Source organism: Somniosus microcephalus, chromosome 24, assembly GCF_052327205.1.
Source record: "Somniosus microcephalus isolate GS21.2 chromosome 24, FLI_Smic_1.0, whole genome shotgun sequence".
Classification (NCBI taxonomy): Eukaryota; Metazoa; Chordata; class Chondrichthyes; order Squaliformes; family Somniosidae; genus Somniosus; species Somniosus microcephalus.
This window is the reverse complement of record NC_141010.1, coordinates 35,401,606-35,423,983: the sequence shown is the minus strand read 5'-3', so window position 1 is coordinate 35,423,983 and position 22,378 is coordinate 35,401,606. Positions and strand designations below refer to the sequence as shown.

The 22,378-nt window shown below is 41.7% G+C and overlaps 1 protein-coding gene across 4 annotated transcripts in view; it reads right to left on the bottom strand.

Annotated features, from left to right (window-relative positions):
• Nucleotides 1-22,378, bottom strand: part of znf385c (zinc finger protein 385C) — a 688,258-nt gene that overhangs the window by 395,588 nt on the left and 270,292 nt on the right. The window contains exon 1 of one of the 4 annotated variants that reach the window (XM_085966486.1): nt 17,630-21,973. The exons of the other annotated variants lie outside the window; for them this stretch is intronic. Coding sequence (XP_085822612.1) covers nt 17,630-17,654 — 25 coding nt within the window. The 5' untranslated portion in view covers nt 17,655-21,973. Of the gene's footprint in view, nt 1-17,629; nt 21,974-22,378 lie in introns of those variants that run through there. 4 annotated transcript variants of the gene reach the window in all.

The following is a 22,378-nucleotide window of genomic DNA, read 5'->3' as shown; positions in this document are numbered from 1 at the left end:
CACATCAGCAATACTGCTTAAAGATTTTTTATCTTCCATCCACTCCTGAAGGGATTAAATCATCATCATCGTGGGTGTGAGTTTCCCAAGTGGACCATCTTCACGTGTCAGCCTACATAGAGAGTGTTTGCAGGCTACTTGATGTCCACACGTGCACATCTTCCAGGACAATTCACTGGTTAGCCAGCATGAGCAGGAACCCTGAATAATCTATCCCTTCCTTAGCCCACAGGCACTGAAGCCAATTGTAATGCCCCTATTATTTGAGATCAACCAACTCAGCATTTGGAACCTTCCTAGTCTGTTATGTCTCAGTTCCATATCAAGCAACGTATTTACCAATTGAGCCATCGGGGACAAAAAGCTAATTTTTAAATTGAAAAAACCCAACTATAATATCTGAAGCTTATACACTGTGAATTTTACACAGAGTTTTGTCTCAATCATTTCCTATGAAGGAAGTGAAAAAGCTAATCACTTTTTCAGTAAAACAAATGAAAAAGTTAATGTACAATCTTGGTTGAAACAGCATAGAATAAGTTTCTAAGACAACTAGTACTTATATTAAAAGAATTAAAATGAGTCAAAAATTATATAAGTCCCAAGTTGTTGAAGCACTGTCAATAAGTGCGCCACCTGAATGGCATTCTGGATATGTCCATATATTTGTTTGTCTCCTTATGGACTCACTCTATAACTGCACATTTGTGAACCTTAGTAACAATCTCTCTGGATAAGCCATTGGTGTATTAGTGAAACTTGCGGCTGACTTCTCTGGATAATTGCCTTGGAATGCCGAGGGACTGCTGCTGCTACTGTGCTTTTGTAAAATTTAAATTTTTACTCCTACTTTCTTTCCTCTTTCTGAACTCACTGACTTCCTCACTGGGGTATGATTCCACAAGAGGTGATTACCCTCCTGTATCTCACTAAATGGCTATTATTCATGCATGAGTGCCAGTAGGCTATCTAATGCTGAAACGCATACAGCTTCGCCTGATTCTGTCCTCAGCTGGAAGGAGAAATTCAAATCACGACCATCTATTTTGTACTTGAAAAAACAGATGGGCAGTAGTTGAAAATCGGCCGTGGCAGGGGGTGTGGGGGGGTGGGGAAGAGGGTGGATAACTCGGTCACTCCATTGACACCCAGGACCCACCTGATGCAATATTCAGGCAGGCTTGTAAATGGGCGAGCAGCCCGGCTGGCTGAAACAGGCATAATTGCTAGGTGTAGGGTCCCCGATGCAAAATTTAGGAACAAATAGGCTTAGCTTGCGTGACGCAAGCTATGCCTGCTTGTACCAGGTCTTGGGCAGCCTATCTTGGTTTTTCCAATACATTCTAGATGTGATCAGGCAGCGCCAGCGAATGTTTGTACGATATGTAACTCCTTGCACAGTAATTTTGTAGATCAATAAACTGAAATGTTTTGCTGAAATATCAGCCACCGAGAGGACAATAAATGCCAAAATGAAGTGGTAGAAGATATCTACAAATCAGATTTAAAGTCACACAAGTAACACATTAACTGATATGATATCCTCTACGGTATCTTCTTTTCAACATTCTCCAAGACAGACTAGTGTCTTCTGTGAACTTTAGTTGGCTTAGAGACAAATCTGTCAGTAAAACAGTGATAGAAGTAGTGATGGCATAATTATTGCAATCAAATGCATGATAAAATGTACCTGTAAAAGACTTATTCACATCTTGAAAAGGTGAAACTACATACAGTATCTCTGCATGTTTTGTAAGAGACTGCACTTCACAGTATTGTCTGCTATGCTGCCAACAGCAGACCGTGTTTTTGTGCACGCAGTTCTTGGGAAGGCTGCAATGCCTCACCTAGAAGCAGAGACACCACTGAGACTGCCTAGAATAACATACTTTACTTTGAGGTTTGTGCCACAAGGCTGGTTGGGGCATGTACAAAACACCCTTAAGAGCCCTTGCCACAGTATTACCAAATAAATAGTCACTGCAATCTGCAGATAATTGTTCAAACAACTACGGGTGTGTTAAATTTCCAGCTGGAGTGTGAGAGCAAAAGAAAGCATGTGCACTCCATTTTATGACTGTTGTAAACCTCCTGTGCAGCAGCAGCAAGCAGCAGCAGCTAATGGAAAGATAGAAGTAAGCAGAACAGTAACACGAAGTCCTGACTCCTGCTGCTGCTATCCTGACCTTGCCTCAACTCACACTGTTCTCTGAATCCCTGCCAACTCCTGTGGCTCTCGAGCCTGCCCCAACTCTTGTGGTTCTTCTGATGTTGCCCTAACTCTTTCTCCTTTCCCAACCCAACCCTGACTTCTTCTACTCCACTGATTTCCCTGCCCTCTCACTGTTCTCTTGACTATGTTCTGGATCATGCTGTTGTTCTGATCCAAGGCCAACACTCTCTCTTCTTGAGACCCTGGCTTGACTTCCACTGATCTCCCTACACTGTCCTAATTCCCACTGTTTCTCTGACCGTATCCCAGCTTTTTGCTGTTGTCCTGACCCGACATTGATTTCTGCAATCATTTTTATGGATAGATGAATAAATAAATAGATCATTTAGGTTTTATTGTAAAAAGGGAAACATGCTAATGCTGGGGATCTGAAATAAGAACAGAAAATACTACAAATACAAGTTGATGTTTTGGATGCACTGTTCAGATGACATACCTGAAACGTTAACCACCTTCCTTCTTTAGATGCAGACTGACCTGCAGTGCAGTCCCAGCACTTTCTGTTTATGTCGCACCAAATACTTGTTAGGTCATTTATGGATCAATATCAAGTTCACAAGGATTTACATCCCTCATCTATTTTTACACTGGTGTGTTAATAGGAATTGATTGACTCCGCCCATCATATACACACTCCTTAATACTAGAGATTTGCCTCAGTAAAAACCCTAAAAATATCAGATGAATTTTTTCCATAAGAAAATGGATTTAGAACTGAGAAACACTTCAATTTGGTTTGGAACTTTTAAATGTGTTCAATCTATGAGGGAACGCTGATATGATTACTGCTACTCAGATCATTTACAATCTCTTTCATTTACAACAACAACATTTATATAAAAAAAGAAAATGCTGGAAATACTCAGCAGGTCAGGCAGCATCGAGGAGAGAGAAACAGAGTTAACGTTTCAGGTCGATGACCCTTCATCAGAACAGCCATGCTGAGTATTTCCAGCATTTTCTGTTTTTATTTCAGATTTCCAGCATCCGCAGTATTTTGCTTTTGTAACAACATTTATATAGCGTCTTTAATGTAGTAAAACAACCCAAGACGCTTCACTGGAATGTTATCAAACAAAATTTGACACTGAGCCACATATGGAGCTATTAGGACAGATGACCAAAAGCTTGGTCAAAGAGGTAGGTTTTAAGGAGCGTAAAAATAGGGGAGAAAAATGTCAGAATAGAAGTGATGGGCTCGGGTCCGGAGCAGCAGCCAAAACACGCAACTCAAGTTACATAGGCTTGGTTACGTAGCAAGATTAGGATAGACATTAAAGTCTAGACACGAGTATCTGTGTCTAGACACGAGTGGTGTGTATATGATGGGTGGAGTCAAGCAATTCTTATTAACACACCAGTGTAAAAATAGATGAGGGGTGTAAATCCTTGTGAACTTGATAGTAGGCTCTTTGACCATTAGGTGGATGGGGATGAGGGGGTGAAAAGAAGAGGAAGAACAAAAAAAATCACATCCGAGGTGTGGTGTATGTAACCTGTTCCACCTTAAGAGAACTTAAGCCTGTTCCACCTTAAGAGATGTACTACTTTCTCTGGCTGCTGTATACGTAATACCGGTGGTGACCACCGGTATATAAGCACTGTGTAGTAATATTGTATTTAGTATAGTCCTGACCTCCAACCAGTAAAGACCTGTTGAACTTTAATCTTGTAGTCTGTGTTAGTAATTACAACTAGAACACACAGACTTAACAGTGGCGACGAGTCCGATTCTTACCCTGCGGCAGTTTATATCCACGGCGGCTTCGTCCACAGAACGGACGTCGAAGAGAGGCTTCCACCCTCATCACCCTGCTGGAAGACACGTCGCGCGGCAGACATCGAGAAACCAGAGTGCAGAAGACATCCTGAACTCGAAGCCTCCATCAGCGGCTGTCAGCTATCTTCTTTCTACCTCGGTGGTGGGTAAGCCGGGCAGCGACGCGACCAGAAAGTCGGCCGCGTTGGCTGTACAGACGGGGAGGGAAGACGGAGGAATAAGGGCGGTGAGATCGATCGCGACCGGAGATAAGGGCCGGGCCGCATTCGGGCCGAAAGGCGCAGCGCGGGGACATCGATCGTGGCTGGTGATAAGGGCCGGGCCGCATTCGGGCTAAAAAGGCGCAGTGTCTGGGGCAACTGAAGGCGCGAGAGCCGCGGTGAAGCGGAGACAGCGTCGGGGGACGGGTGAAGACCGCCAAGCGCGGGAAAACCGCCATTTTGTAGGCGGAGGACGAAGACAAGAGCGGGAAGCCGCCATCTTGGATAAAAATAAAAATAAATTAAATTGCAACGATGCCTAAACATGGGAACATTAATACCTTTGATAGCGACATCGAAGATTGGGCCATGTATGTAGAACGCATACAAAATTATTGTAAAGCAAATAAAATCCCAGATGAAGAGAAAGCACTAACATTATTAAACTTAATGGGTGCGAAGACATACGGGCAATTGAAACACCTTTTATCACCAGATGAACCGGCGGATAAGACGTTCGAGGAGATTGTTACTGTCCTGAAAAATCATCTAAACCCCACGCCGCTGATGCTAGCGGAACGATTTAAATTTTACAGCAGAAGGCAGCTGAAGGATGAAAGCAATGCTGAATATTTAATGGAATTGCGTAAGCTAGCAAAGTACTGTCAGTTTGGAACGAGACTGACAGAGGCGCTACGAGATAAATTTGTGTGTGGTTTATTAAAAGAAGATACACAAAAGCGACTGCTCAAGGAGAATGAGCTGACGCTTGAGAAAGCGGTCACTATGGCAGCAGCACACGAAGCCGCAGCGAGAGGCATGGCAGTAATGCAGCTACGGTCACCGAAACTCAGTACAAATAAATTGGGTTTGAGTACTGTAAAATGTTATCATTGTGGAAAGACAACGCACGATCAGAACCAGTGTTGGTTTAAAAACCAAGAATGCAGAACGTGTGGCAGGCTTGGCCACATAGCTAAAGTATGCCGGTCAGGAAAGAAGACCAGCAACAAAAAGTCACCGCAAGGAAAATACATAAAGGTACACAAGGTGACAAAGAACAGTTCGACCGAACAGAAGTCAGATTCAGACGCTAGCAGTAATGAACTGGGTAGCTTAAGAGTACACAACGTTGGTAAGGATGCAGATCTCCAGACAATTTGGGTCACCCTTCAGATAGCAGGAGTCCAAGTAAAGATGGAATTGGACACTAGATCGGCATTGACGGTCATGAATAAGAAAGACTACAAAAGGTTATTCCAACATATTCCCCTACGGGATACGGAGATTATATTGAAAACATACACGGGGCAAAGAGTGTACCCCATCGGAAAGATAGAGGTAAAAGTGGTCCACAAGGGCGAAGAAAGCCAAGTAATGGACTTATATGTGCTACCTGAAGGAGGTCCACCACTACTGGGACGGGAGTGGATTAGGAAAATGAATATGGACTGGCACTCCTTGAAGGCACTAACGGTAGATTCCGGGGAAACAGATGTCAAACCTAAACGATTGTCCAAAATATTGGATGATGCTAAAGAGGTGTTCCAGCAGGGACTGGGAACACAGAGGAATTACGGTAAACATCAAGATTGATGAACATGCACCCCCAAAATTTTTTAAAGCCAGACCGGTACCCTATGCAATACGACCTACTGTAGAAGCGGAACTGGAAGCGCTAGAACGTTCAGGTGTACTGTCTAAGGTAGATTGGAGTGAGTGGGCTACGCCCATTGTTCCCGTTATGAAACGTCCTTCGAGCAACAAGCCAGGAGAACCAGGGAAGGTTCGCATCTGTGGAGATTTCAAAATCACCGTTAATCCGGTGCTTCACACGGTGCAGTATCCGCTTCCGCGGATTGAGGATATTTTTGCTTCGTTGTCTGGCGGGAAACACTTCACCAAGATAGACCTGGCGCAGGCGTACTTGCAGATGGGGGTTGAAGAAGAGTCACGCCAGTACCTCACGATCAACACGCATCGAGGTTTGTACCGGTACAATAGGCTGGTTTTTGGAGTGGCATCGGCTCCAGCAATTTGGCAGAGGGCCATGGAGCAGGTATTACAGGGAATTCCAGGGACACAATGTTACCTGGACGATATTCTGATTACAGGTGATGGTGATGAAGAACACCTCGCAAACTTGGAACTGGTGCTCAACAGACTGAAAGAGCATGGACTTAGAGTTAATCGGCAGAAATGTGAGTTCTTCCAGAAGCGGATCTCGTACTGTGGTCATGTCATTGACCGGGAGGGGCTTCATAAGTCTCCTGACAAGATAGAGGCAGTTGTAAAGGCTGCCGCTCCGGATAATGTCTCTCAGTTGAGGTCGTTTCTAGGATTGATTAACTATTACCATAAATTTCTACCAAATCTATCCACGGTACTGCACCCGCTAAATGCTCTTTTACAGAAGGGGGTACCATGGGAATGGAGCGAAAACTGTAAGAAGGCATTTCGCAAAAGCAAAGAATTGATCACCTCAGAGGAAGTGTTGGCTCACTTCAACCCGACACTGCCTATTCGGTTGGCTTGTGATGCTTCTCCATATGGTATTGGGGCAGTACTCTCACACAAGTTGCCAAATGGCACGGAAAGGCCAGTCGCGTTTGCATCCAGATCATTGACCTCCGCTGAGCGCAACTATGCGCAGATCAATAGGGAGGCTCTCAGCCTTGTATGGGGAGTGAAGAAGTTTAATCATTACCTGCAGGGCCAAAAATTCACACTTCTGACAGACCATCAGCCGTTGGTATCCATTTTTAACCCTAAGAAGGGTGTTTCAGTGATGACAGCACAGCGTCTCCAGAGATGGTCCCTTTTCCTAGGGGCACATCAATATCAAATAGAATTCAAAGGTACGAAGCAGCATGGCAATGCTGATGGGCTGTCGCGCCTGCCACTACCTGAAGAAGAAGAAACGACGAAAGTTGACCCTGTTGAGTTATTTCATTCGACCATCATCGAGTGTTTACCAGTCACCAATGCAAGTATTGAAAGAGAAACCAGGAACGACCCGACACTGTCCAGAGTCTACGAGGTGACAGTGAAAGGATGGCCAACACGTGGTGATCCTCTGTTACCGGCATTCTCGGCAAGGCGAGATCAGCTGTCCGTCTGCCATGGTACTTTGATGTACAGGACAAGAGTGATTATTCCTCCCAAGTTAAGGGAAAGAACTGCATGAAGGTCATCTGGGGGGAGTTAAGATGAAAAGTCTTGCTAGGGCTTATGTATGGTGGCCGGGTATTGACCAACAGATAGAGGAGTTGACGAAAAGCTGCGCTGGGTGCCAAAAAGTGCAAAATGCACCTCCGATCGCACCACTACACCCATGGAAATGGCCTTCAGCCCCATGGCAACGCATACATATTGACTTTGCTGGTCCATTCATGGACTCCATGTTCCTAATTGCGGTGGACGCACATTCCAAATGGCCAGAAGTGATCAAGATGAATACCACTACTTCAGAAAAGACAATTGCGGTGTTAAGAACAATATTCGCAAGGAACGGATTGCCAGAACAGATCTGTTCGGACAACGGACCACAGTTCGTGTCGGAAGAATTCCAAAAATTCTTAAAGAAGAATGGGGTGAATTATACCTCTGCCCCATATCATCCGGCGACAAACGGGTTGGCCGAGAGATTTGTCCAAACATTCAAAAAGGCAATAAAGGCCATGAACGATGATCAGATTCCGCTACAGCACAAGGTGGACAATTTCCTAATGGCATATCGAAACGCCGCTCATGCAGTGACTAACCAAAGTCCTGCCATGATGTTTTATAACAGGAGGTCGCGGTCCAGGTTGGACTTGTTAAAACCAAATGTGCGGAGGGAAGTGGAAAACAAACAGTTCCGGCATATTAATAACAAGACCACTCGAAGTTTCGACGTAGGACAACCAGTGTTGGCAAGGGGCTATGGAAACAAAAAATGGCAGTCCGGAACAATTCGGGCCAGACAAGGACCTCTGATGTACACAGTAGATATTGGTAACAATGTGATAAGGCGTCATGCGGATCAACTGGTAGAATCGAGAGCAAGGGTCGAACCCATGGTTGCGACAGAGACAACTGTGGAAGACGTTAATGAACCTGAAGCATCTACCTCGGCAGGGAATGTACCTGATGATGATAACACCCAATGCATGGGAGACCAACTAGAGGAGTCACCTCAGCAACAGGAATCAGAGACCACTGAAAGGCATTATCCAAACCGAATCAGAAGGCCTCCTGAGAGACTGAACCTTTGAACTGTTTATACCTGAAGTTATATATGTTATTATGTTATGTTAAATGGGGGTATGACTGTTAAGCTAAAAAGGGAGGATTGTGGTGTATGTAACCTGTTCCACCTTAAGAGAACTTAAGCCTGTTCCACCTTAAGAGATGTACTACTTTCTCTGGCTGCTGTATACGTAATACCGGTGGTGACCACCGGTATATAAGCACTGTGTAGTAATATTGTATTTAATATTGTCCTGACCTCCAACCAGTAAAGACCTGTTGAACTTTAATCTTGTAGTCTGTGTTAGTAATTACAACTAGAACACACAGACTTAACACGAGGCAAATCTGGTCCTCACATGAGATACACAAACACACACGCTAGCTGTAGTGCCTGTACCCCTAGTTCAACCAAGATCTGAAATGTAAGAAATACAGCAGCAAGGAATGAATACGAGATCTTCTTGGTCTGTATGTCTCAATGCCACATCATAAAGTGCTTTTAACCACCGAGCTATTTGCGAATTCCAGCGGAGGCCTGGTCTTTCTTTTGTAGCTGAACAGGGAGACCCAACAGTGGCAGCTGTGCTCAATTGGGTGGAGTGAGTGCAATCTGACCATTAATGTGCATGCTTTCATAGAGCCAGCAGGATGGTACAGGTGTATGTGCACATGCACACATGCAAGCAGGGTGGATGCTTTGGGTTACATGGGCAAAACACTTAACAAGTTTAAAAAAAACCACAAATGCATAGTACATTAGACACTGAGACACTGAGAGCCTCGAAACAAAATTCCTATGTATTCTCAGAATCACAATAGGTAAACAAAAATATAGCTCACCAATGGCTCAGTAAATTTTTCCAGTGGGTAACTGACTAAAAAGGCCCCAGTTTCATTAATTAAACTCAACATAGGCGTGGGCATAAGAGCTACAACAGGGCTTAGAGCCTGTGGTCTGGGAAGGGATAAAATTCAATGGGGTTGCTGCTGTCCGACAGTCCCCTGTTGGAAGTATGGGTGTGGATGTCAGGTGAGAATTGCATCAGGATCAGTCACGATGCCTCGTGCAGCCGGGTAGCCTATTATGTGCTGTAAAGGCTTACACGTGCATAATGGGCATTGGAGTCAAACACCCGAGGGCAACCAGAGCCCCTGAACCCAAATAGTCAATGTGTAAGATAATTGACTATAAAGTCCTGAAATAAATAGTTGCTTGACAGAAGGTGCAATCGAAGAAAATAAAAAAAATAAAGATTATTCCTGTCGATAAGGATAGAAGATGGGAAACATTCCAGATTGTTAATATGTTAATCTACGCAAGCAACATTTTTGCAGATTACACCCTTGGGATATTTGACAAATGAACCATCAAACTGTTGATGTTTTTGTGCGGCAGCCAACACAGTCGAACTGTATTTTAACATCTGTTCTTATCTTTTCAATTTTAAAAAATCTTCAGAAATCCTGGAAGTATTTTTGATCCATGAAAACTACATTGTTGGACCCAGAATAACGTTACAGATCACTAGCACTTAGACTGTTTTACAATTTTTTTCCAGTGTTAAAATGTCAAATAATAGATACAATCAGAGTGATTATAAAGAAGTAATCTTCTGGAAGGGTTAGTGTAACATGATGAACCATAAATGTGACTTTTGCAGGAATTTTAACCAGATTTTAAAGGTCAAACTGAGATTACAGCCCCAGACTCACTCTCTGCTTATTTGTTGCTGTATATAATTAACACAGTTTCATCTTTATGTGCCTACCTTATACAATTCTGGGTCAGTAACGGTCATTGTGACTGCCAACTATCTGTATGCTCCCAGCCCTTGATGAGAGTTGACATTCACACAAGAGCATTAACAATTTGGACATCATTACTATCAGGAAATAATTTGCAGTTAAATGCTGAAAAATTCTTTATCCAACATATATTGCCCAGAAACAGCAGTCTTTAACTGAATATGTATGGAGTTAATAATGGTCAGGAAAATCATGAAGAATTTTCAACCCAATACAAAACAACATTTTGTTTTGAAATATTCACTATATTGTACTACATATTTGTATTTTGTCTTGCCTCATTAGGTTCCCTTCTCCCCCAGTCATGCCACACGTCATTCCCCAACAGAAAGAGCCTCTGGCTCTCTGCCATTGCTGGCGATGACTTGGCCTACAAGAAGTGTGCAAGTGTAACGTGGATTGACTTGGCCTTTGAATTTTATTTCCTACCTCTGGGGAAGTGTCTGATGTCTGCTTGACAACTCCCCTGGATAGCTCAGCTGAAACCGAGAACTGTGTGTATGTGTGTGGAATCACTGTTTGTGTTTCTTTAAACTGTTGTGTCATCTGTCTTCTTGCTTCCAGCAAGGACGCAGACAATGAACATTAATATTGTAAGGTCCTTGCTGCTTACAAGGTAGCAGGTTCAGCAACTTTAAACATGGCAGTAACATATCAAATCTGCCTAACGTTGCAATTTTTTCCCTTCCAGCCAGAAACAGATGAGATCACAGTTCTAAAGCCAACATGCACTGGACAACTGTTACTACTTCTTTGAACTGCAATGTCGCTTGGTTCTGTTGATGAATCACAGAACTCTATCTTGGAGTGTGAGTGAGGCTAAGTGATTGCAGGTTGGCTGTTGCCATACTCATCCTCCATACAGTTGGCCAAGGCTGAAGCTAAGCACCTTCTGCTTCTATTTACTATGCTTAACACAAACCTCCCCTAATATGTTTTTCCTAACTGTTTTGAATATAATGATTGAAAGAATAAATTTTAACGGAAAGCAACAATACAATAAATCTAAGGGTCACAGACTTGAAATGTAAAACTCTGTTTCTCTCTCCACGGATGCTACCTGGCCTGCTGAGTGTTTCCAGCATTTTCTGTTAATACTATGGCCCAGAAATTCGGGTCTCCACGGGTGAGTACGCATGGGGTACTCACCCGTAAGCCCAATGGAAGTGCTGGTTTCCTGCATGCACTGTGCATGCGCGGGAAACCGGCACTTCCGTTCCCCTGAAAGCAGGGGTTAAGAGGTCGAACGCGTGCGCAGGAGAGGCAGCGCGTGCGCATCGAACTTACATATTGTTTTTGCAGGTTTTCCCAGGAGGGTAAGTCTGCAGGAGTTAGACATTTAAAAAGCAGTCGCAAGGCCTGCTTTTTACAAGGTAAGTGGTGAATTAATTAAAATTAAAACATTTTTTCCACAGGTTTATTATTTTTAAATACTTTAAAGAAAGGTAAGTTTATTTTTAGCCCCATTAGAAAATAAAATTATTTTTTTCAAAAATTTAAATTATTGTTTAAAATAGTTATTTCATGTAATTTATAGTTTATTTAAAAAATGTGATGTTTTTAAAAAATGTATTTGAAGATTTAGTGATGTTTTGGGGCCCGTAGTATTTATAAGTTTTGACAGCTCTTCCTGTCAAACTTATGAATGGGCATTTCCCTGCTCCGATTGGCTCCCCATGGCCCACGTGATCCCAGGGGACGCATTGAACTAACTGTGCCCCTGGGATACGCAAGCACTGCGCGCCGGCAGTTGGAGCAGGCCCAGGATCGGAATTCCACGGGGCCCACAGCTCAATGGCCGGCGCGCAAGGTAAGTGCAGGTCAGGGGCTTACACCCGCGGGAAGTCCCCGACCCGAATTTCTGGGCCAATAAATCTTCTGAGTTCAGTGATTCCTGAAACGTAAACTGGTGGGCATTTGTTTGGAAGTCAAACAAACAGTCACTCACTTAAGCTACTGGACTGCCCAAGGCAAACTGTATTTTGTTTATAAAGGGAAGACAAAGAAACCATAGAATCAAAACTACTTTAGATGTTTGGTTTACACGGAAACCACTCACCTTACTAATTGTTTGAGGCAATTGGCTGCTGCATTGAGGTAACAAATATTGAAACTGTGCCTTAAAGTAATTGGTAGGAGGTTTTGTGGGGATTTGAGGAGAATTGTTTTCACCCAGAGGGTGGTGGGGGTCTGGGACTCACTGCCTGAAAGGGTGGTAGAGGCAGAAACCCTCATTACATTTAAAAAGTACTTGGATATGCACTTGAAGTGCTGTAACCTACAAGGCTACGGACCAAGTGCTGGAAAGTGGGATTAAGCTGGATAGCTCTTTGTCGGCCGGCATGGACAAGATGGGCCGAATTGCCTCCTTCTGTGCTGTAAATTTCTATGCTTCTATGAAACCAATTTTACTAAGGTAGTAATTCTAAGATGCTGCTTAATCTAAGTGCACATCACACAATTACAGTTTTATTATTTTACTACATTTAATGCATTATTTTCTCCATTAACTGTTATGTTCTTGTTTACCAATATAATTTCCTCCCACCCAAAGGCAGAGGTGATGAACTAATCTGCAGGCCCTGTCCATGATAGTCTTGGAAATGGTTGCTAGATCTGGATAATAAATATGAATGAACAAGGCCATTCCGCCCATTTTAGCTCCTCCATTCAGAAAGAATCTCCAGTTCCCTGATCCTCCATCATGGCATCCCACTGTTTCTTTAATGAGTCTTTGGCTCCATGAGTCTACCTGAATGTCCATTCCATGTGTTAATACCTATTCATGTGAAGAAACATTTCTTGACACCTGTCCTAAATTTATGTTTCACTAGTTTAAATGTGAGCCACCTTTGGCTGCCATTAATTTAATTTAGTATTCAAAGAAATACTTGGTACAATACAAAACCAATATATACCCCTAAAAGATAGGCTCCATTTGTGTAGTTAAGCAACCATGGTCAACAAACAAGATAGACACTATCAATACTAAAACCAAATGCAAGGATAAGTGGAAATCTAGCGGACTGGGAGAACTATAAAAAGCAACAAAAGAATATACAGAAAGTAATGAGGTGCAAAAAGGGAATTATGAAAAAAAATTGCAATGGATATCAAAGCTAACAGCAAAAGAGTCTTATATATTGGCCCGTATTTTCCGACCCCCATGGGTGTGTACGAGGTATGTACACACCCGTAGGGGCCACGCAAGTGCCGGTTTCAGGCATGCGAAGCGTGTGCGCTGAAAACCAGCACTTCCGATCTGTCAAGAATCCTCTTGACAGATCATCCGCCTGCCTGGGAGAAGGGCCGCTTTCTGCACAACCTCCACCCACTGAAAACCTTTAAAAATCTTACGCCTGGTAAAAAATGTGCAAAATAAGCAACATACTTACCACTGACTTGTTCCTGATTAGATCTTCAACTAGGTACCAAGAACCTGGGTGAGCACACTGATTCTATTGGTGTTCTCCATTCATGTAGCTGGAACTTGTACTTATTACTGGGAGGTGTGTCCTTCAGCCCCAAATAGGGCTACCCTCTATCAGTACATTTTTGCAGCAGGACCTCCAGGTCTTCAGCATCAAAGGGAGCAGTGTTATCCATTATGAACTAATAGTCAACTTTTCTATGGAGCTTCTCTATGGGATATGAAGCTAAGGTGGGTAAATAGAGTTGAGGTACAGATCAGTCATGATCGAGCTGAAGGACAGAACAGGCTCGAGGGGCTGAATGGCCTACTTCCATTCCTATGTTCTGCCACCATCACAACTACCCCTTTAATGGCTAGCTGCAGCTCTTTAAGAGCTGCTTCCCAATTGGATTTTGCATTCTACAGGCCAAGCTCTCTGGACAAATCATTCTCTGTCAGTAGTTATGCAAGAACTCCCATTGCAAACCTCAGCACTGCCCCCTGCCCTCTCGGATTGCTAACACAGAGTTACAAAAACCATGGGCCAATTAAAGCCAATTTTTGCCACTCTCACAAGATTGGGGCTGTGATCTATGGCTGCTCACTCAGAGTTGCTTGTTTTCTTTTTATGTTTTGAGTCATTTTGAACAATGCTCAATACAGAGTATTGCTCATTGTCCTGGACTTTAATAAATAGAGGCAACTGAGTTGCATCTGATGTAATATTCGGATGTTACTGTGACTAGTTGTCTGCAAAAATAAGTCATTTTTTCTACTGAATGCTGAGTTGCAGTGACAGCTTTACACTTGACTACATATCCCTTCACATTAGCTAAATCACTTGCCCTTCTTTTTATGACGTTATGGGGCTACTCAAGCTCACTATACAAGAGGTGAGAATTGACAATAGACTGCAGGCTTTGGAATATGGAATTTGGAATACTTGCCTGTCATAATCATGGTTTCTGCTTTTTTAGATCCTTTAAATTTGTGAACCCGTAAACCTCCTGATGCTCTGAAGACGTGCTGATATTTTAGAAATCTCAAATGGCAGTTTCTGGACTCAATCTGCCAGTGTTCTCTATCTAAGAATATTAAAACATTGATATGCATAGCATTGAATTTCTACACATTTTCTGAAGCACTTGACATTCCCGGTGGGAATATCATTTTGTCTCATTATTACACGTTGCCATTGAGCATTAGATGTTATATCCATCAGCTGATTACATTTTTGTTTCAGCTGATGGGAGTTAAATCCTTATTAGTTTATTTATAACCCACAAACAAAAAGCATAAATTTGTTCTTTCAGTTTATGATCTCTTGGCAACTGACCCTGACAAAAACATGGTGAGCTTTATTTCACACACATTAATTTCAAAGTGAACATGAATACGATACTCTACAAAAAGAATGCTCTACACATTTTGGCCATGTACATTGTGCTACATATTGAACCTTTAGATGTTCAAGTTAATGTTGATTATGTAATATTTATCTACATCACTAAAGCTCTCTTGTCTCCAGGGTATGTCCAAGGATGAGCCCACAAATGTTTTTTTGAATTCATATAGTTCAAACCAATTCTCTGAGAGTTGGGGTATGTCCTTGGCTATGGCTTGCTTCCATGCTGTCCGGTTCCTTGTTGGTGTACATGTCTGCATTTTTCTTTGTGTTTGGCTATCCTGAATTTCAATGGGAAATGGGAGACTAAATCCAACTTTATGTGAATGCTCATCCCCTGTTCCTCTTTACCAATCCAGGATCCTGAGCTGCCTCTTTACTAATCCATGGAGCAGTATAGGAAACATGAGAATATATGCAACCAAGCAAGATTCTCAGTGCCCAGAGTGGCAGAATAAAAAGACAGAAGAATCAGAGATATATTTTTTAAAATTGCGAAAGCATTGAGACGAGAAGAATACATATGACACTAGAGATGAAGGGCTGCCATAATCATAATAATAGCGATGAGTAGGAAACCGTGTCTGCAATCTGACTGCACCAGCCTTTTGAGAGTTCAAAACTTCAAATGTACAATGACTTAGCTATGATTTAACACAATTACATATTCGTGTGGAGTGATAATCACACAACTGTGTTCTTCGCAGTTCTGAAAAATATTTTACAGCTCAGAAAAGCTTTGTTGCCAATACACAGATTATTGTACGTTCACAACTGAGGGTTTCCTTTCCGCCAGTCGTCAACGGTTGTTTACACTTGAGCAAATATGTGGTTTAGGAGGAGGAAGGGGAAGGGAGGGATGTTAAGACTTGCGTAACAATGTGACTCCTCAATTTGGATCCAGCTTCTAGTCCAGTGAGTTTGAATCAATTTGGCTGAAAATAACCAAAAATCAGAACCAAGGCTAGCTCATTTACTTCTACTGTGGGTGGATTTTGGAAACTGAAATTGTTGTGGGAAGCTTTTTTTGTTGTTATTTAGCTTTATTGGGCTATAACAGATAAAGATTTAGTTGCGCAAGCAACTATTTTAGATGCCTTAAATGATAGATGTCAAATATACATAGAATATCTATTTGTGGCACAGTCTGAACAGCTTGGTTGAAACATGATGACAAAGCAGTAACACATCTATTTACTGGTGATAAACTAGTGACACTCAAGCATAAGATGAACATTTAAATGCATCAGCACTTCAACTCCCGTTATGAATTTCAATGTGAATACTTAAAAAAAAAAAATTCTTTGGAAACAAAATACAACGGATGGTTGACTCTTATCCAAGCCCGGAGTTTGAATCACTTCCATTTCGTACAAGACTGCTGATCTAAATGCAACATTTAAATGTATGATCCTGATCTGCGCATAAAATATTCCTCAATTATTCATGTCTTCATCACTCAGCACTCTGTATATTTCAGTCCAGCACTTTAATATCCTTGACACATTAACAACTTCCTGGTAAAGATCTGCACAACAAATTGTTTTAGTCTAAACCCATTTGCAGAATGGGAGATTAAATGGACTAAATCACAAATATATATTTTTAAGAATCATTTAGCAGCATCCTACAGAATTTGTGATTTGAGCATAGTACTTCATAACAATCTAATTCTAAGATTCAACTGTAATAATGAACTAAAAACAATGAACTTTACTTGTAACAAAAAGTAATAAATTACATCAACAAGCTTATTTCAGCAACATTCTAGGTTCATGGTTCTCCAATTTACTGGCACCCAAGGCATATAAATATATAGTGGAGCAAACTGGGGGCATCTACATATACTCCTTGTGTGCCTACATCATGTTTTGCTAAGTACAATTTTTAATAGTCAACATTTATGATACTATTGTGCTTTGGGGTGAGTTACACTGATCTAATGTGCACCAGAAATTACTGTGCATCAAAAATGAGATGCTTACCAGGAGTGAATAAAAAAGGGTCAGCCATCATTTTGTCATCATCCGTATCTTAATATTGGAAATTCAATTTAGCTTTACATTTTCAAGTGCTGCATTTTATAGGGATCCTTGAACTTTAAATTTATGTCACTCAGATCTACCATCCAAATACTTGTTTTGCTTAACAGTTTCAATCTAAAAGCTAATTCTATATTAACAAGTCACAGCATCAATATTCTTTGGATATCATTGGGTACCAAACTTTATTCAAATTAAATTAAATTTGATTAATACTGCTCCATCTTATCTGTATCCTGATATGTCAATAAGGTGCAATGTTTTCTCACTTACAAAAAGAACAAACTTAAAACATAACGTACAGTACACTCTATTTGATCAATACCATCAGGTACAACACCATCAACATAAAGCTCCACTACTAGTTTTTAAGTGAAGTCAGTCCACAAAAGCCTTTTCTGTTCTAAAGACTGACATATTGATTCTAAGAAATCTCACTGTAACTTTTCCTTTCACATAAACGGCAACTATTGGAATACACACAAAAGACCAATGTAAAAAAAACTCCATAAACATACCTCTCTTCAGAAGTCCTGCCCACATTGTTTTAGGTTCTTGTTTGTATTGTTAAAGAGTGTTTTAAAGTCTGACTGTAAAAAGCACAGAAACACTTGTTTGTGATGTGCTTGAGGTTTAGAAAATGAGAATGAGAATGAGAATGAAAATACACGGTCTTGGCTATCCATAGTACATCTTGCCACAGTGCGTTATGTTCACAGAGTCACTCAGCTGTTCCAGGCAAATGCGGCCTGGCAGCAAAAACTAGCTGTGGTCTCTTGCACAATGGCAAACTAAACCAAGAAATCCTAAACCAGGGCTGCATGTTTATTTGATTAAAGAATTGCATCATCAATTAGTTCTTACCAATTGTGGGGGGCTTTACACTGTTATTGATTTACTATACATCAGTTGGTGTCGGTTTGCTTTGGCTAATAAAAACTCATAATTGGAAAGCTAAGCAAAATTTTGAATGTCACCATCTGAAATCAAATGCCCATTGCGGTCACTTGAAGGAGACATCCTGGAAGACAGTTTGAAGAAATATTTTCCCCTCTTTCACATCTCATACAGAACACTGAATAGAGTTCTTGTGTTAAAAGTTCAACGGTTGTGGGTTGAAGCCATAAATGAAGACTTGTGCTTATCTGACTCCAAAAAGAAACATGCTTTTGTCGACTAATCTGAAAACACAATTTGCACTGGGAAGCAACTCTGACTCACTCACCCACAATAGAGAATGTATTCATGGTTAAAAGATGAATAAAGTTGGGTAAAGACTAAAAGGAAATAAACATAGGTCAAGAATTAGAACACAGCACAAACAATAAGGTGCAATGATTTGAATTTGAATCAAAGAATATTAAAATATTTTTGGAATGATTACAAAATGATAATTTTTGCACCTTCACCAGCAGGAGGTCAAAGCCTTAGTGAAATTCAAACTTACTCACATCTTCAAACCTATCCTCATTTAATGAAAACATTAGATGTGAAATGAAAAAATCCAAATGCTGGCAATCTCAAATAAAACAGAAAATGACTGTCAGTCAGCACCTGCAAAAAAATGGGCTAATGTTTTGGTTTGAACCCTTGATCAGAGCTAATCAGAGCTCTGATGCTGAACACCATCCAAAACATTAACCTGTCTTTTCCTTCCAGATATTAACTGAACCTCTGCATATTTCTAGCACTTTCTGTTTTTATTTCTTGAAACGTTGAAATTGTGGAGCAGCTAGGCTACAAATATCTCTGTATTATATCCTGTCATGTTACCTTTTAGCTAGTCAGATTATGGATCTTTTGAAGGACAAATAACATTTCGCTTTTAGATTTTGCTTTCAATCAGTGAGGCATCAAAGAATGCAAGCTTGCAGACGTAGCTGTTATCTCCAATGGCTGACCTATCAGAAGTAAGATTTATTCTGCAGGACACAGGTCTGGTGCTTTGATTTACAAATCAATCAGACTGTGGAAAGATGATTATGCCTTGTCGAAACAGTCACTGAGTAAATGAAACCTGGACAAGGTGTCAACCGTGCCAGGTTCAAGATGCTGCACTCGGACTTTGGTCTGGTTCTTTATCCAGTGGCTGAAGGATGAGGGAAGACATTTTGCAGGCTGTTGACCATTTCTTAAGTTCATTTGTTTCAACCATTTATGTCCACATCATGACAGTGAGATAAAAGTTCATGAGACCAAGACATGCTCCACTGCATTTTGTCAAACGGCGAGATCGGTAACGCAAACTACCCAGAAAAAAGCTGGAGACAGAGTAAGGCGTCTCTCAGCTGCTGAATGCTCCCCTGAGGTTTGGAGAAGTAGTTGTTCCAACATTTAATCTGTAGGTGACTGCTCATTATTGGATGGCAGTAGATCAGATCAGATGAAGGAAGACGACAGGAGACTAATTGGTAACAATAACTAAAGATTACACAGTAAAGCTTCCAACTCCCCAATGTATTATGGGGCAGTCAGATAATTTATGTTGATATGTAGTGCAATTCTGGTGAAAAGTTATTTGTGGCACACTTAGGTAAGAGACGCAAGACTATTTTCAGGACATAGGCTCACACCACTTGGGTATCACACTAATGCTAAATGCATTTCCATTAGCTCTCTGCTCACATTAAAATTTATCGGGCAATTAGAAGCCAGTTATCAAAGCTCTAACAAATATGTGCAATTGATATAGGTACTGGTCTGAGACCAGAATCTGCAGAATAAACAACAACTTGAAAATAAATACTTTCCCCACATTATATTTTTTCACACACATATGTATTTGGAGTATAACCATATGATATTTTGGTTTTTCATGAAAACCAGGCAGGAATGTTTGGCTTTTACAAATTAATGTGGACAAATGTCCCACATGACCTGAGCTCAGAAACCCAGAATGAAGAGTGGCAGCTGTTAAGCAACAATATAGAATGATTCCGCCCTAAGGTGGTCATTGTCCACATTAAATGGAAATAAATTGAAGCAGAAAAGTGACTCGCCCTGAAGCACTTTTGTCCTAGCATCACAATTTTAATAAAAGATATCCCTGTTTGGTTTTCAATCATTTTGTTCCAGGTTTAAAAATGATTTATTAATGGTGTTTGGGGATTTTTACAGACATAAGACCTTTTGTTTTGTCAACCTAAGGTTACACAGTAATTTATACGTGACTGTCCCTAACTCTAGCCTGAGGGTAGGTGCTTCACAGAGAACTTGTTTCATTTATTCAGGTTAAATTATGGCCCATTGCTCATTTTCATTGAATTTAATCTTTTCTCCTCGGGATTTATTAGGCATTTGTCTGTGTTTGGCTACAGAAAGAAGCTCTATATAAATGTAATAATTTAACTGCGGGCTTTGAATGATAACTCCAGTAGAAGAGTGCTGGACTTTTGAGCTGGGGACCCAGGACTGAATCCAAAACTCAACTGGCATTTGAATTTGGCTAACCCCAGTTGATACGTTTCCTTGGGTTGCAGTTAAGTCACTCCAAGGAGGACTTAACAGCAGCAGAACCTCTCACATCAAAAGGGAGGAGGAATTTGTAACAAGGTCCATCACCAACACAAACAGTCTTGCTACTGCTGGCCAATATGGAGCAACATTGGTTAAGTTATAGAAGCGCTTAATAAAAGGTGAGATCGTGGCCATGGGAAGTGAAGGTAGCAGAGTGGGGACAAAAAGGTGGGAAATTATTTCAAAGCTTTACAAAAAAACACAGCAGGAGGATGTTGCATGTTGTCGTCCTAAAATATAATGGGCTGGCTCTTACTGGGAGGGAGAGTCTCACAGCGCGCCTGGTAGTTAGACTGTTTCCTGCACCTTTCAGCTCAAAAAATGTTTGCGCCGTAACTTGCTGGAAGTGCGAGCTGATAATGGCGTAGCATAGAAATGTAGAAGATAGGAGCAGGAGTAGGCCATTCGGCCCCTCGAGCCTGCTCCGCCATTTAATGAGATCATGGCTGATCATCCAAATTCAGTACCCTGTCCCTGCTTTCTCCCCATATCCCTTGATCCCTTTAGCCTTAAGAAATATATCTAACTCCTTCTTGAATATATTTAATACGTTGGCCTCAACTGCCTTCTGTGGTAGAGAATTCCACAGGTTCACCACTCTCTGGGTGAAGAAATTCCTCCCCATCTCAGTCCTAAATGGCTTACCCCTTATCCTTAGACTGTGACCCCTGGTTCTGGACTCCCCTACCATTGGGAACATCCTTCCTGCATCTAGTCTGTCTAGTCCTGTTAGAATTTTATAAGTTTCAATGAGATCCCCTCTCATTCTTCTAAACTCTAGCGAATATAAGCATAATCGACCCAATCTCTCTTCATACGTCATTCTTGCCATCCCAGGTATCAGTTTGGTGAATCTTCGCTGCACTCCCTCCATGGCAAGAACATCCTTCCTCAGATAAGGCGACCAAAACTGCACACAATACTCAAGGTGTGGTCTCACCAAGGCCCTGTACTGTGAGGGAATAAGCCATATTTCAAAAAGATACCCCATAATATTAACATAATTCTGATATTTATTAATACATGATATACTGGGGTAGATTTTCCCGAACCTGTCGGGAAGAAGGCGTGACTTCCCCTTTCGGGTTTTTGACCCGTCTACTTCGACGTCTGGCCAATAAGTGCGATTTTCCCTTGATTGACCTTGTTGATCAGCAGGCCAATTAAGGGCCACCCGGCAACAGGTGACGTCACAGACTGCAATTTCATCTGTCAAGAGTTCTTGACAGATGAAATATCAGTGTCTCACAGCTGTTTGAAGCTGTGAAACACTGACAGTCTGAGTTCTACCATGAGTCATTCTGCACAGACTCAGTTAGAACTCTTACCGGCACTCAAAGCTGAAGGCTGTCACTTTTGACAGATCGCAGCTGTTCAGCTTTAAGTTCCGGGTGAGTGATGGGCTCCCGACGGCTACAGGAAGAAAGGCTGTGAAGGTAAGTACAGGTAAGTAAAAATTCTTTACACACTTTAGGCACACCAAACACACTTACCTTTACACTCATGCACCCATCACTCACCTGAGCGCCAACATCGCGACCCCTCCAACTCCTTCAACCCAACGGCCCGCCTGCTCTAACCTGGCGTGGTTTGGAGCCGTCGGGAAACCCAAACGAAACCCCTCAAAATAGGGATTAGGCTAAAAACTGCCTGTTAACTATCTGTTAACAGGTAGTTAATTGGCACTAATCCCTTCCTGCCTGGTTTCGGCGGGTCCCAGTGCGGGGCGGGTACCCGCCGCCCCTGAAACT